Here is a 16,464-nt window from a genome sequence, read left to right as displayed (position 1 = left end):
ATGCCCTTGTCCCCGGAGTTGTAACATGATCCATAATATACGAAAATATGTATTTTTTTCAATACAGTCATGGCCAAAAGTGTTGGCACCCCAGAAATTATTCCCGAAAATCAAGTATTTCTCACAGAAAAGTATTGCATTAATACATGTTTTGCTTTACACATGTTTATTCCCTTTGTGTGTATTGGAACAAAACTAAAAAAAGAAGGAAAAAAAGCTAATTGGACATACAAAAATTGCACACAAAACCCCAAAAATGGGCTGGACAAAATTCTTGGCACACTTTCAAAATTGTGGATAAATAAGATTGTTTCAAGCATGTGATGCTCTTTTAAACACACCTGGGGCAAGTAACAGGTGTGGGCAATATAAAAATCACACCTAAAAGCAGATAAAAAATAGAGAAGTTGACTTAGTCTGTGCATTGTGTGTCTGTGTGTACCACACTAAGCATGGACAACAGAAAGAGGAGAAGAGACCTCTCTGAGGACTTGAGAACCAAAATTGTTGAAAAACATCAACAATCTCAAGGTTGCAAGTCCATCTCCAGAGATCTAGATGTTCCTTTGTCCACAGTGCGCAGCATTATCAAGAAGTTTGTAACCCATGGCACTGTAGCTAATCTCCTTGGATGTGGACGGAAGAGAAACATTGAGGAAAGGTTGCAACGCAGGATAGTCTGGATGGTGGATGAGCAGACCCAAACAAGTTCCAAAGAAATTCAAGCTGTCCTGCAGGCTCAGGGTGCATCAGTGTCAGCACGAACTATCCGTCGACATTTGAATTAAATGAAACGCTATGCAGGAGACCCAGGAGGACCCCACTGCTGACACAGAGACATAAAAAAGCAAGTTTGCCAGAACTACAGTTTGCCAGAATGTACTTGTGGACAGAACGTCTTGTGGACAGATGAGACCAAGATAGAGCTTTTTGGTAAAGCACATCATTCTACTGTGTACCGAAAATGGAATGAGGCCTACAAAGAAAGGAACACAGTACCTACAGTCAAATATGGTGGAGGTTCAAAGATGTTTTGGGGTTATTTTGCTGCCTCTGGCACTGGGTGCCTTGCCTGTGTGCAAGGCATCATGAAATCTGAGGATTACCAAAGGATTTTGGGTCGGGCCCAGTGTCAAATAGCTGGGTTTGCGTCCGAGATCGTGGGTCTTCCAGCAGGACACTGACCCCAAACATACTTCCAAAAGCACACAGAAATGGATGGCAACAAAGCGCTGGAGAGTTCTGAAGTGGCCAGCAATGAGTCCAGATCTAAATCCCATTGAACACCTGTGGAGAGATCTTAAAATTGCTGTTGGGAAAAGGCGCCCTTCTAATATGAGAGACCTGGAGCAGTTTGCAAAGGAAGAGTGGTCTAAAATTCCAGGTGAGAGGTGTAAGAAGCTTTTTGATGGTTATAGGAAGCTACTGATTTCAGTAATTTTTTCCAAAGAGTGTGCAACCAAATTTTAAGTTAAGGGTGCCAAGAATTTAGTCCAGCCCATTTTTGTGTGCAATTATGTCCAATTTGCTTCTTTTTTTTTTTCTCAATACACACAAGGGGAATAAAAATGTGTATAGCAAAACATGCGTTAATGCAATACTTTTCTGTGAGAAATACTTGATTTTCTGGAATAATTTCAGGGGTGCCAACACTTTTGGCCATGACTATATTTGTTTACAATCACATGGGGCTCAATCCCTAATGCTCAAATGGGCGGGATGCAAGCGAGTTTATTTATATAGCACAATTCATACATCGAAGCAATTCAATGTGCTTTACAAAGAAAAATATATGAAAGTACAATAACATAAAAATAAATATTCAAATGAAAACATCAAAACAAAAAGAAAAAAATACAAAAAGAAAACATATCATTTAAAATTGGATAAAAACATAGGAAGCTGTAAGGCTAAACAGTTACGTTTAAGTGCTCAGTCATAGGCACGTAAAAAAATAAGTGTTTTTAACCTGGATTAAAAAATGTATGTAAGTTTTACAGTTCAAGTTTATTCACATACTGTTTCTTCTTTAGATTGCTTGGAGAGGCTTACCATTGTTCAATCATTTTATTATTGCCTTTATGCAGACTGCAAGTTGTCATTTTTAATTAAAAAAGTATCACCTTTTCTTAAACAAGCCATACAAAGCTGGTATGAAATTTAATTATATTCTTCAGACAAGACAGATAGAAATATAATTACAAATATGATTGAAATCATACATATGGATTATATAAAAAATGCTTAATTGAAAGCATGTTTACATTTAATAGATTATATTATACAACCCTGTTTCCAAAAAAGTTAAGACGCTGTGTAAAATGTAAAGAAAAACAGAATGCAATGATGTGCAAATAATTTAATCCCTATATTCAATAGAAAATAGTACAAAGACAACATATCAAATGTTGAAAGTGAGCGATGTTATTGTTTCTTGAAAAATATATGCCCGCTTGTATTTGATGGTTGAAACACATTTAAAAAAAGTTGGGACTTGGGCAACAAAAGACTGGAAATGTTGTGTAATGCTTAAACATACCTGGTGGAACATCTCACAACTAATAAGTTTAATTGGCAACAGGTCAGTAAACAAGATTGGGTATAAAAAGAGCACCACTCTGTTCACTACTCTGTGAAAGACTGCGCAGCCAAATAGTGCCACAATTTAAAAATAACGTATCACAATGTAAATTTGCAAAGATTTGAGGGACTTCATCATCTACAGTACACAATGTCATTAAAAGATTCAGAGAATCCAGAGGAATCTCTGTACGCAAGGGACAAGGCAGAAAACCAATATTGGATGGATGTGATCTTTGGGCCCTTAGGCGGCACTGCATTAAATACAGACACAATTCTTTTTGTGGACACCACTGCATGGGCTCAGGAACACATCTGAAAACAGCTGTCTGTGAACACAGCATGTCACTGCATCCACAAACGCAAGTTAAAACTCTACCATGCAAAGAAGAAACCATTTATAAACAAGATCCAGAACCACCACCGCCTTCTCTGTGCCCGAGCAAATTTTCAATGGACTGAGGTGAATTGAAAACTATTTTGTGGTGTGACGAATCAAAACATGGACGTTGTGTCTTCCAGGCTAAAGAGGAGAGGACCCTTCCGGGTTGTTATCAGCCAACAGTGCAAAAGCCAGCATGCGTGATGGTATGGGGGTGCATTAGTGCACATGGCATGGGTGACTTGCACATCTGTGAAGGTATCATTAATGCTGAACAGTATACAGCTCCGGAAAAAATTAAGACACCACTGCACCTTTTTCTTTCCATTCCAAAAAAGTTGAAAATGAATATTTTGAGTGAGGAACAGAAGTGTTCAATTAGCAGTGGTTTCTTAATATTAGCCCTTCTGTTCCTCACTCAAAACCTTCCTTTTTGTCTTTAATTGGAAAGTAAAGAAAAAGTGCAGTGGTCTTTTAATTTTTTTCCAGAGCTGTGTACTGGTTTTGGAGCAGCACATGCAGCCATCCAGACAATGTCTTTTTCAGGGAAGGTCTTGCTTATTTCAGCAACACAATGTCAAACCACATTCTGTACACATTACAACAACATGGCTCTGTAGTAAAAGAGTCCGGGTGCTAAAAGTGTCACCCATTGAATTAATTTGGCGAATTATGAAACAGAAATACGACAGAGACTCCATACTGTTGAGCAGCCGAAATCCTATATCAAGTAAGAATGGATGAAAACATTTAATTTTCATAACTACAGCAATTGGTTAAAAGAAGAGGTGATGCTACACAGTGGTTAACATGCCCCTCTTAGAAATCTTTTAAAATGAGTAACTGGCATCAAATAAAAAATGGGCATGCATTTTTCCAATAACAATAACATTTCTCAGTTTCATCATTTGATATGTTGTCTTCTTACTATTTTCAATTAAATGTTGGGATAAATTATTTGCACATCATTTTGTTTTTTATTTGCATTTTACGCAGCTTTTTTGGAAACAGGGTTGTATATAGGAATTGTGGAATTATGACACAAATGTAGCTAACAAAACTATATGGAAATGTTTTTTTTTTTCTGTCCTAAGCTACAATCAATTGATTACAGCATTGCAACCAAAATGGAGGAGGCAGATGGATGGGAGAAGATTGGGATCTTGTCTTTCGGCCATAAACTATGGCAGCAAAGAAATTGAATGAATAGAAATGTGTATAGCAGTTTCATTGGATTACTGAAACAAAATTGTTGTTGTACTGATTCCATGGCACGTTTTGTATAAACTCATACACAATAACATAAAGCAATATTGAATATGTCAAGTTTCTAATTAAAATGAGTATACAGTATATACTATAATTCTAGCTACCAATAGAATATTATACACACAACCATCTATCTAGATATTTCTGTAAAGAGACTTTGTCTTCGGATCCCTTATTTTCTATTGCCCCTTTTGTTGTATTTATCTTCACCCTAAAATTTTAAATGTAAAATGATGCCCCGTAGCAGTTTTGGAAACAAGTCAGAGTCAATCAGCATTAGGAGTGAATGCTCATAGAAAAAATACAACATTTTAAATCACAATCTCTGGAAAATTTGTGAACATAACAGCATAATGGAAAAATGTATATTCTGATCAACAGTAACCTACTGATAACTACAACAGCTGCAAGACATAAAGAGCCTGTGTACTTTGATCCCATCAGGGCCTGGCCAAAAACCTATTGTATTTATAGCCCAGGTTATGTAGTTACAGTATAGTTCACTATTAATATTCCAGAACCTTTGTTTTTGATTCAGAACCTAATATATGTATATATTTTTACACCGTAGCTGCAATCAAATGCTTCCTATAAGCATGGATGAGCTTCCTGCACCTCTGTACTGACTGTGTGGACCGCTCTTTTTGTGCAGTCTTAAGATACAGTGTGAAGAAGATTTGATTAACTGCCGATTTTGCAGGTTTTCCCACTTACAAAGCATGTAGTAATTCTTATCATAGGTACTCTTCAACTGTGAGTTAAAACAAAAATCAAGAAAATCACATTGTATGATTTCTAAGTAATAAATTTGCATTTTATTGCATGAAATAAGTATTTGATACATCAGAAAAGCAGAACTTAATATTTGGTACAGAAACCTTTGTTTGCAATTACAGAGATCATACATTTCCTGTAGTTCTTGACCAAGTTTGCACACACTGCAGCAGGGATTTTGGCCCACTCCTCCACACAGACCTTCTCCAGATCCTTCAGGTTTCAGAGGTGTTGCTGGGCAATACAGTGTTCCAGCTCCCTCTAAAGATTTTCTATTGGGTTCACGTCTGGAGACTGGCTAGGCCACTCCAGGACCACGCTAGGCCACTCCAGGAGCTACTCCTTAGTTGCCCTGACTGTGTGTTTCGGGGCGTTGTCATGCTGAAAGACCCAGCCACGACCCATCTTCAATGCTTTTACTGAGGGAAGGAGGTTGTTGGCCAAGATCTTGCGATACATGGCCCCATCCATCCTCCCCTCAAAACAGGTGCAGTCGTCCTGTCCCATTGGCAGAAAAGCATCAAAGAATGATGTTTCCACCTCCATGCTTCACGGTTGGGACGGTGTTATTGAGGTTGTACTCATCCTTCTTCTTCGTCCAAACACGGCGAGTGGTTTTTGTCTCATCAGACCACATGACCTTCTCCCATTCCTCCTCGGGATCATCCAGATGGTCATGGGAAAACTTCAGACGGGTCTGGACATGTGCTGGCTTGAGCAGGGGGACCTTGCGTGCGCTGCAGGATTTTAATCCATGACGGTGTAGTGTTACTTAGGTTTGAGCTCATCAGACGGTTTCCTTTATTTTCTCTATACTCGTAGCGTTGCACACAATGACACAAAACAGGAGAATGAGTCCTTCTTTATATTCATACAGGTTGAATGAGGGATTTTGTAGGGACCACAGGTGAGTTTTAGTAAAGGAGAAACACCTGCTAGAAATCAAAATGATTTCAACCTGCTTCTAGAAGGTGCTGATAATATTGTCTGGGCCATTTCAGGATGTCTTTGTGGTATAAATTAAGATTAGCAAATTATAAAAAAAAATTGGTTTTGTTCAACTGCAAACCAAAGAAACTAAAGCTATAAATGATTTGAAAAATGTGCAAGGGTGCCAATAGTTTTAACCTGAACATTATTTTTTACAGATTACTCATTGCCATGTCATTGGTTGTTTCCTGACCTTGAAGGCCGCTCAGCCAGTCTCAAGTGAGGCAAAGGAAATAGAAATCAGGGGTATGTCTTTGGAGTCGCCGCTGTTATTGACCAATCACGGTTGCCCTTGTAGCCTGTGCGGTGATGGGTGACCATGTACTTAACAACAGCAAGACCAGCTTGCTAGCAAATCTGTTGTGCCCAGATGGGAAGTCTGCAGTTCATGTCCTTTGATAACAGAAAAAAAAAACAGAAAATCCACTTGGTTCAGAAGAGTAATAAACAATTAAGTCTACCGGGGGCAATCTAAATACAGTGTCTGTAATAGTCTCTGTTTGCATCTGCCATAAGTCGGAAGGCGTCCTCAATATAAATACGGTCCCTTACTCTATACACACTCAGAAATGTGTATTAGTGACGTGCTTAGCGGGCTAAGTGCTTCAGATACCGTCTATGAAACGCTATATGCCTAAAAATTGAAGATGTAATCTGTGTGGCTGTTGATGCTCTGTTATTTGGCAGCAGTTTTCCCTTTGTGTCTTGTCAAGAGGCTATCATTTCGAAGAGGAAATGTAGATCTTCTCCTCTGTCTCCCTCCTTCACACAGCTTAAGAGGAGAGGGTCTCTCCTCACTCCACTAGGGCACACTGATTTCCTGACGAAGCCTTGGGTTTTTTTGACTGAACAGCACTGGGGTTCTTGGTGCTGGGTTATGATTGGCTAAAGCCATGTTCCAATCACACTGAGTTGGAATGGAGCGGTGTTACAGCGGGCTTTAGCCCTGATAGATTGGGTGACTGCATTATAGTTAGCCCTTCCTCCTACCACTACCCCAATCACAAGATAAGCCCCAAGTATCTTGTAAGGAGAGCCCAAATGTCTGCAATGTCTTATTTGCAGTGTTACACTTATTGGTTAAGGATTGAGCAGAATAAAGTGAATACAGTGTCAGGCCGCGAAAAGGTCTGATTTGGAATGATTGGGATGCAGGTGGAATGGTTCGTTTCGACGACCAGTGGGCCTTTTCTAACAAATGAGGGGGTGTTAAGACAGCGCACGGAACGAACCGCTACGTGTTGATTTCACTTGGTAGATATAGAGTCATCTGGGCAAATGTAAAAAGCTACAAGGAGCAATTTTGTCGCTATCACAACTCATTCATCACGGCGTGATTGCCGCGTCGCACGCTATCTCTGGAGCAGCTGCAGTGCAGAACGGCTGAAGTACAGAGCGGCACCAGGAGAATTCCGCCTGCACCTGTGGGTCCGCCCATCATGCAGACTGGTCCATTACAGCTCTGCACCACTGTCACCGTGACCTCGGTACCTCTGAGGTCCAATGCAATATTGCATACAACCCTTTTGCCAAATAGATTTTCGCCTCCAATGACCCCAGACAGTTTGTAATGGCTGTTTTTGTTAGCAATGTTTTGTTTTTCTGCCTTTAAATGTTAGCAAACAGCTGATGGTTCTGTGTTGATAACAGAGGCTCTTAATTTAGTTGATTTAAAGTTATTTGTGATTGGCTGGCTCAGGGCTCTGACTCTGTCAATCTGAAGTGATGTCACCTTCAGGCTTCAGACCACAGTCAGTCAAGTGGACTGTAATGCTAGGTTATGATTGTTCAGGAGGGTCAAGGTTTATTATTCCCATCATCCTCTCTGCTCACTTGTCAAGGATTGACCCAAAGCACTGTACCTGAAGATGTCCTGGGTTCAAACGCAATTTAAACCTTTGAACGTTTGCATCAGTTTGCTTGGAGGTCAGATTGGCCGAATTTTTGCTTTTGAGATGTCATTGGTTCCATTGTGCTACTCACCCTAGATTAAGCACAGCTGAAGTATTTGAACAATTTCAGGCATTCACAACCTTAAGGCCAGGACTAGTCCTTGTTACAGGACAGAAATACCTGAGAGCAGATTATTAGACTGTGGCTTTTAGATATCATGACACTTTTTTTATTATCTTGTGAGAAAGTAGAGTGTAATCCCATTTTCCTGCTCTGGGTTAAGAAATGGTCAAGGGTAATGATAAATCACCCGCTCGCTCTTTTAGACAAAACCAATCTCCTTACAACTCAATCATTCTGAATATTGTCAGACTCTCTACAGCCTCTCTCTTATAGAGAGTTTTAGATCTGAACTGCCTGACTACTATGTTGTCTACTACTGTATGCTTCTACTACAGTATGTTTCCAATGCCCACAATTCTATATGTTTACATAAAGGAGATGTTGTGAGGCAAATGGATTGTGACTGCACTTTGACCCGCATCAGGGTTCAACTGTGTTTTATTCAAATACTGATTGCTTGTCTGATGGGTGGTCTTTGCACTTTAGGGGCTATTCCATTACTTCCAAGGAACTGGGCGAGCTAAATCAAGCATCAGAGGAGATTTTAGAACCCAGCAATGCCTTTATATACTTTCAGGATCCAGAATTCCTTTTTGTCATTAGTGCATTTGTTTAGATTTCTTGGATGAGCCCCAGGGCCTGTATTTAAATATGCTATGTTATAATGTATTTGGGTCATTTATATAGTACATTAGTATGGACAGATTCTGTAGATTAAAAATGGTTGTAACACAAAAAACTGGTTCTCAGATTGTGTTACTAAACGTTTGATCTGTTTCAAAACTATGGAACCCATGTACTGCTTTCTCTAGAAACCAAACAGCAGCAAACTTAGCAAATGGAATGTAACTGAAAGGGATCCACTGTACTTGAATTATTCTAACATCGATTCTAATTTGTGTTGCAACAGTTTTGCTACAGAATCTGAAGGATATAAAAACCGACCTTATTCTAGAGACACAGTAAGTGGTTATTTCTTCTTAGCTTGATTGTCCTTTTACTAATTGGTTGGGATTGTGCATCAGAATGTAGATCTCATTTTCCCTTGATTTGGTTAATCCGGAAGCATAGTGTTTCATACAATACGTCTCTGGTTAGTAGGGACGTTTATGTCTGTGGATGTAACCTCAAGTTCTTCTACCCAGAACCAAGCTGGGGCTTGAGAGGGAGAGACAGAGAGAAAGAAGGGGAGGGGTTGAGAGAGAGTATTGTTTCGCTCGATAATGGTCCCTTTACCATTATCGATTGATAACAAGTTTTTATTCCTGTAATAGATGGGTCAGAGCCAGCTCTTTATTTTATTTGTCAGCCAGTAACCAGCTCACCAACAGAGGCTGTATTTCCCCCTCTACAGAGTCTCCTAATAGTGTAGGCTTTTGGGGAGATAAATATAGAATTACTTTGCCTCCCTTTCACAATCATCAATCAACAAGTGAGAGCTAGTCGGGAATTATGGGCCACATTTAATTAAGCAGAGCGGGCCATTCCTCTTTCTCGCTGGGGGCGTAGAGACCTATTAATTGAATCCAGAAGGTTTGTTTATTAGTTTCCTAGCTTTCCCCCTTGAAACCCCCAGCTTGTAATGTACAACTGGCCCGTGAAATGCTGCTCTTTAATAAGCCCCAGTTTGGGAAGGGAAAGGGAACGCATCCGTCCGTCTGCGATGCTTGAGTGCTTCCTCCACCAGGCTGCTGTGAGCCATGGAATCATTTACATTTATATTGTACCTTTCTGCGCGGTGCCATATAACCCCAGCAGAGGTGTCCACTCGCGGGCAGAAAGGTAACATGCGTGGCCCATTTAATGAGTTAATGAACAAAGGATTTGCATTTATAGTGTCAGCATGCTCTGAGTCAGTGCCCAAAAAGCCCTGTCTTCTTGTCTGCACTCTTCTTGGTTCCAGGCAGGGCCAGGAGCACACCTGCGCATGTACGCTCAAAGCATCCACATCCATCTAACACTGATGGAGGGAAACAATTAGACTGCCGTGATTCAGGCATCTCAGATATGATGCAGAAAAAGCTGGAAAATCGTCTCTGGGCCTGAAATGGCTCATTCTGTGATCCCTACTCCAACTCTCTTATCAGTCTGTGCAAAGTGGTGTATGTACTGTAATCAGTCAAGATGGAGGGGAAGTAGAACCCTAATCAAGTGTCCGGGTAGTACCACAGGTAAGAAAAACAGATGTTGCCATGGTGACGGGGGTGGTATGACGTGTAGTCTTTGAGCTCTCTGGTTTTCTGCCGTGTCACAATAGAGGGATGCGGTTTCGTACTGCGAGACAAATCCATCCCTCAGTCTATCAGTCAACAACTAAAGCCGTCCTAGTGGAAGTACAGCAGAGCAATTTCTCTGTTTGCTCCACAACTGTGTTCCATCTATTTTTCTCTTTAATACAGTGAGCCTTTTCTCTCTTTTGAATTCAGGATACAGCTCACCATACTGTAGCTAAAAGTCCATTCCACCAGACTGATTTCCCTGCAAATCCAAAAAAGAAAAGAAAAACTTTGCTTTTGTTTTGTGAATAAAAGCTGCGTGTAATGATTTAGATATCACAGAGGACCTGCCATGGTCCCACCACATATCACAGAGGACCTGCCATGGTCTCACCACATATCACAGAGGACCTGCCATGGTCTCACCACGTATCACAGAGGACCTGCCATGGTCCCACCACATATCACAGAGGACCTGCCATGGTCCCACCACATATCACAGAGGACCTGCCATGGTCTCACCACGTATCACAGAGGACCTGCCATGGTCTCACCACGTATCACAGAGGACCTGCCATGGTCCCACCACATATCACAGAGGACCTGCCATGGTCCCACCACATATCACAGAGGACCTGCCATGGTCCCACCACTTATTACAGAGGACCTGCCATGGTCCCACCACATATCACAGAGGACCTGCCATGGTCCCACCACATATCACAGAGGACCTGCCATGGTCCCACCATATATCACAGAGGACATGCCATGGTCCCACCACATGGACAAAAGGCTGAAAAAGGCACAATGGCACCACTTCAACCTCAGGAGGCTGAAGAAATTGATGAACTTTGAAAAATCCATTGAGAGTATGTTGGGCTTGTTGGACTGCACCACCTCAGTGGTATGGCAGGGACACCGGGCAGAACCGCATGGCCGTCAACCAGGTGCTCAGCCTGACATATCACCGGAAGAACACAGCCTGGCCTCCAGGGCTTCTGCAGCATCCAGCATCACAGAAAGGCCAAGCTGGTTATTAGGGGACCTCAGCCGCCCAAAGACGGTTCACCCCAGCAGACGTAAAACAGTGGACGTGTTTCCGAGCAGACGCACATCGACGTGTTATGGTTGGATGTAAACCTGGCTGCAGACAGAGGATCTGTTTTAAAGGTTGCTTGTTACAAGGCTGGCTTCACCCCGTAAAACCGACAGCACATTGCCAAGTAACAATGTTTAGCTCAGGTTATAAGAGTCCTCTCCCACAACATCATTAATAATCTGGCCGTGCAAGGTTTGATACATGCTTTTTCAGAATAATTAGGTGCGTGCTTATATTTGTACTATATTTCACACATGATTATAATCACGCGTGAATTGGAAAAGTTCACTCTCCCTCAGGTCTACGATAGTGTGGTCAGAGTCAGAGGATCTGACATTATTGACAGTGACCCTGGAACAATTAGGGTTAACTACCTTTCTCATGGGCTAAATGAAATTTTTTCCCCTCCTCGGCTAAGGGATTTGATTGACCTATCAGTTACCAGCCCAATGCTTTTAAACTGCCAGGCTCCTGCCACTAGGCTGAACCCTCCCCCCGACAATGTGTTGTCTTTTAGCTAGGGTGTTTGGTGTAATGTGACCATAGTACAACTGGTTGACAAATCTCCACTTAAGTGAATGTACTGACTTCTCAACGTTTAGTAAAAAACGAAGTCGGTTAAAGACGGAGCTGTAAAACATGTGGCGTGTGTGCGGCAGGTGTCTGAGTGCTTTTGTTCCTGTGCCAGGTCGTCAAGTTAATGGATGCTTATGTAAGCCTAGATAGACTATCACCTCATTGGCTCCTGTTCAACGCAAATGACCTCTGGTCAAATAGCGTCCACAGGTCTTGACAGACAACCTGCCACCATTGACTTGACCCTCTACTTGACCCTTGACCCGATTGAAAGTACACTATGTCACGCCAGGCTAGGCCACGTTTACTGTAATGTGTCATGCTACATAATGCTGTCTGGCTCCACTTACAGGAGAACCCTTACGTGATGTTACGACCAAACCACCAGGAGAGGGAAGGGAATGACCGCTACGAGGGCTTCTGCGTGGACATGCTGAAGGAGCTGGCGGACATCTTGAAGTTCAAATACCGCATCAATCTGGTGGCGGACGGCGTGTACGGGGTCTCCGGGACGAACGGCACCTGGACGGGCATGGTGGGAGAGCTCATCTCCAGGGTGAGGACAACAGCCACGTTTGCATAGTTCACATTACTGACTAAGCCAGGAACATCATCTAGACCAGGAAGAAATCTGTCCCTAACTTTGTTGATGAACTGAGGACTACATATTCAAACCATGGAGTGGATACAATTTTCTGCACCTGGGTGCCGACATGAAAATGTTGCACTCACTACTGTAATACATCACACTGAATTAGAGGATCTGCCTGCACTGTCCATACAAAGCTTGTGTGGTCACATTTGTAACTTTACTACATAGTTACTACAACGGTTATTCCAAACGCAATGAAAACAGCTTGTACAATTTGAATGTACAAGCTGTTTGCCTATATTTACATGTCATTTTGCAGATGTTTTCATCCAGAGCGCCAAACAATAGTGAGTGTATAAAATGTAGTACTTCGTATTGGGACCCCATTAACATCAAATCCACAACCCCAGCTTAGTGTGTCTCTGTGGACTCTAGGGTCAGATGACTGTGATATGGGGAGATGTGGGTCTAGGAGCATTGCAACTCCCCAGTGACTATTAGTGCCCTAAGCTGCTTGGTGTTTTCACATTCAAAGGGTGTTGTAGTCAGTGGGTGTAACCAAGCAGAGATGTGAGTTGATGAGTGGGAAGACAAAGGGAAGTGGGGAAAGGAAGAGATGGAGGAGTCGGAGGAGTCAGAGAGAAGAAAGTGTTGAAGTGGGTTCAGTAGTAGTATAGGAGGAGGAGGAGCAACGGGGAAGAAGAAGGAAAAAAGAAGAAGGTTCTGACTTAGCGTTGGAGCTGTTTATTAGTCCAGATATTGCCTGGTCCAGATGACTTAGCGTTGGAGCTGTTTATTAGTCCAGATATTGCCTGGTCCAGATTACTTAGCGTTGGAGCTGTTTATTAGTCCAGATATTGCCTGGTCCAGATGAGTTAGCGTTGGAGCTGTTTATTAGTCCAGATATTGCCTGGTCCAGATGACTTAGCGTTGGAGCTGTTTATTAGTCCAGATATTGCCTGGTCCAGATGACTTAGCGTTGGAGCTGTTTATTAGTCCAGATATTGCCTGGTCCAGATTACTTAGCATTGGAGCTGTTTATTAGTCCAGATATTGCCTGGTCCAGATGACTTAGCGTTGGAGCTGTTTATTAGTCCAGATATTGCCTGGTCCAGATGACTTAGCGTTGGAGCTGTTTATTAGTCCAGATATTGCCTGGTCCAGATGACTTAGCGTTGGAGCTGTTTATTAGTCCAGATATTGCCTGGTCCAGATGACTTAGCGTTGGAGCTGTTTATTAGTCCAGATATTGCCTGGTCCAGATTACTTAGCGTTGGAGCTGTTTATTAGTCCAGATATTGGCTGGTCCAGGGCTGTTTGATTCACCCTTTTTACTGTGACATACTGTTGCTCATCTGCCCTAATTCATCTCAATTAGTACAGTCATCGTCATGCGCATACACACACACACACACACACAAATGTCTTTAAAATCGTCCAGTTAAGCTGGAATTGGTGGTGCATTCATCCCCAATCTGACACCCACCCACCAACACCCCAGCTGATGCCGTTTAATTATTTTCATGTCATGAATTCAATTTTTTACTGTTGAGCTATTGCACTTTTCAGACATATTCATTGTTTTATTATCAGAGCAGTTCCGACTAGCTGCCTACACAGTATCCTCAGTCTGCAAACCATCCAAATCAATTATTTTGTTGTGAACAGTGGGGTGACATGGCTGGTTTTTGGAGAGGTGTTTTTATGAAGATGTTCTTCCAGACATGGTTTAATGGAAAGGAAGTGTTGAGAAGGGATAGTTCTTCCAAAATTCTTATTTTTCTCAAAGTCCACTTATCAAGAGATATTCCAGAAGGCACTAATGAATTTTTTCAAACAGCTCTGTCCCAGTCTGTAATTAGCATCATTAGCATCGTCCAAATTCATGAATGGAAACGGTTCGTACTGCTATCGCAAAGCTGCATTGCAAGCGGAAAACTACAGAGTAAGGGGACTGTCACCAAAATAAGATTTTTGATCGAATTATCCCTTTAAGTCTTATAGTCCTATAGGCTAATGGAGGGTAAAGCCATAGCGTCATGTAAGTGGTACACAGTATCTGAGCACCATAGAGCGCTGAAGAAAAAGGAAGGTTGAGTTGGGGTTACCTTCAGGTCAGGACCATCAGACTGGAGGGGACTACTGACAGGTTAATTTGGTTATGCTGGAGAATACAGGATGGTGACTTCTGTCGTTAGCCTGTAGCGGCTGACTGGGTTAACAGAGAATCAGGTTAGTAGAACTAACAGAGAGAAATATGGCCCAGCCTTCCAGGCCACCAAGTCTGTCTAGGGCTACAGGCTGCTAGTTGGGGACCGGGGCTTAAAGCAGCCACAGACTTAGAGACAAAGCCCTAGTGGGGAAGATGAAATGCCACATACAGTGGGGAACAGCTAACTCAATGCATTATTCATCAGTCATAGGGTTGGCTTTGATTTTTTTTTTTTTATATCTTTTTTCCAGGGCACCAACTTATGATTGAGTGAAAGTGGAAACAACTATGGTTGGATGGGAAAAGAATACAATAATGCATTATTTAAAAGCTGACTTATATACAGTGAAATTTCTCTTTTTCCCTCCACACACATATACACACATACACACACTTTAAATAGGTTTTAGATTTCAAGTAATGAATATTAATATTCAGTAGGTGCATTAATATTTCAGCAGTTGTTACAGATTTGTTTTACTTTTCCAAGGTAGAGACTGCTTTGTTTTTCTTTCATGTATACGTCTTCAACCTCTTTTCCTTCACTCCTTCATTTATTCACTCACTCATTAACTCCCTCTTTCTTTCACTGATTCATTCACTGACCTGTTCACTATGTAAAGGGATTTTATCACACATTAGCTCTGGATGCAACAACAGAACATCATGGAAACAGTCCATGTTAATTAATCAGTAGACCTTTGGGACCTCCAGAAATAGTCATGGGGAGGCTGATGTCATACTTGATAAACTAATACATACTCAAAGTACATTAGTTTATGTATTGTTCCTTCAGCAAAAACAAATTAGTTGTGTTCTAACGCCTTTTCAGTTTCAGCAAGACCTAACTTTCAAAGGGAATCGTGTCTCTCCTGGCTCACTCTGCAGTCAGGTGCTGTCCAGTGCCTGGTGCATCCCAAATGCATCAAAGCTAGGCTCTAGGGGCAGTCTGGTATTAGACCCCCCCAATACAGTGAAACTGCACATTTTAGAGTTGCCTTTTATTGTGGCCAGCCAAAGCCACACCTGTGCAATAATGCTGTCTATTTAGCATCTTGATATGCCACACCTGTGAGGTGGATGGATTATCTCTGTAAAGGAGAAGTACTCACAAACAGAGATTTAGACAGATTTGTGAACAATATAGGCCTTTTATGTACATAGAGAAATAGGCCTTTTGTGTACATAGAGAAAGTATTTGATTTTTGAGTTCAGCTCATGATAAATGGGGCCAAAACAAAAGTGTTGCGTTTATAATTTTGTTCTGTATATATTACCAATTCTCCAAGGCTATGCTAACGTTTGAGCAGAACTGTATGTTTCAGGTAACTAAACCAGTACGATGGCTAAATGAACAACATACACGCTGAATATTTCAGCAAATTCGGCTTACTAAAATAACTCACATTTTAAAATACCAAACACAGAATTCTTGTACTTATTGCAACATGCTACTCCAGTGAAAGTTCACTCAATAATAACACATTAAAACATGTTAAATGTTTCTATTTACATGTTATATTTTGTGTGTTTAAAATGTTTGTAAAAAAATCCATCACATGAACTTCTGTACCACATAAGCTATTTAAGTGGTTTCTCTCAATTCCAATTCACAATAGAAAAAGCGCAAGCAAAGTGTGTTATGTACTCAACCCTAAATGCCTGGTTGTGCTCTTAAGAGTTTTTGTTATTAAAAACAACTTAACGAGAAGGCCTTCCAGGCCCATTTTGCTTCTCTAGTATCACCTTGACCTCTTT

The 16,464-nt window shown here is 41.4% G+C and overlaps 1 protein-coding gene across 1 annotated transcript in view; it reads left to right on the top strand.

Moving 5' to 3' along the window:
• The window catches only part of grik4 (glutamate receptor, ionotropic, kainate 4), a 371,059-nt gene that overhangs the window by 330,774 nt on the left and 23,821 nt on the right, over positions 1-16,464 (top strand). The window contains exon 13 of the mRNA XM_020047780.2: positions 12,255-12,458. Coding sequence (XP_019903339.1) covers positions 12,255-12,458 — 204 coding nt within the window. The remainder of the gene's footprint in view (positions 1-12,254; positions 12,459-16,464) is intronic.

This window comes from Esox lucius, chromosome 1 (assembly GCF_011004845.1).
Source record: "Esox lucius isolate fEsoLuc1 chromosome 1, fEsoLuc1.pri, whole genome shotgun sequence".
Classification (NCBI taxonomy): Eukaryota; Metazoa; Chordata; class Actinopteri; order Esociformes; family Esocidae; genus Esox; species Esox lucius.
This window is presented reverse-complemented; position numbering and strand designations above follow the sequence as displayed.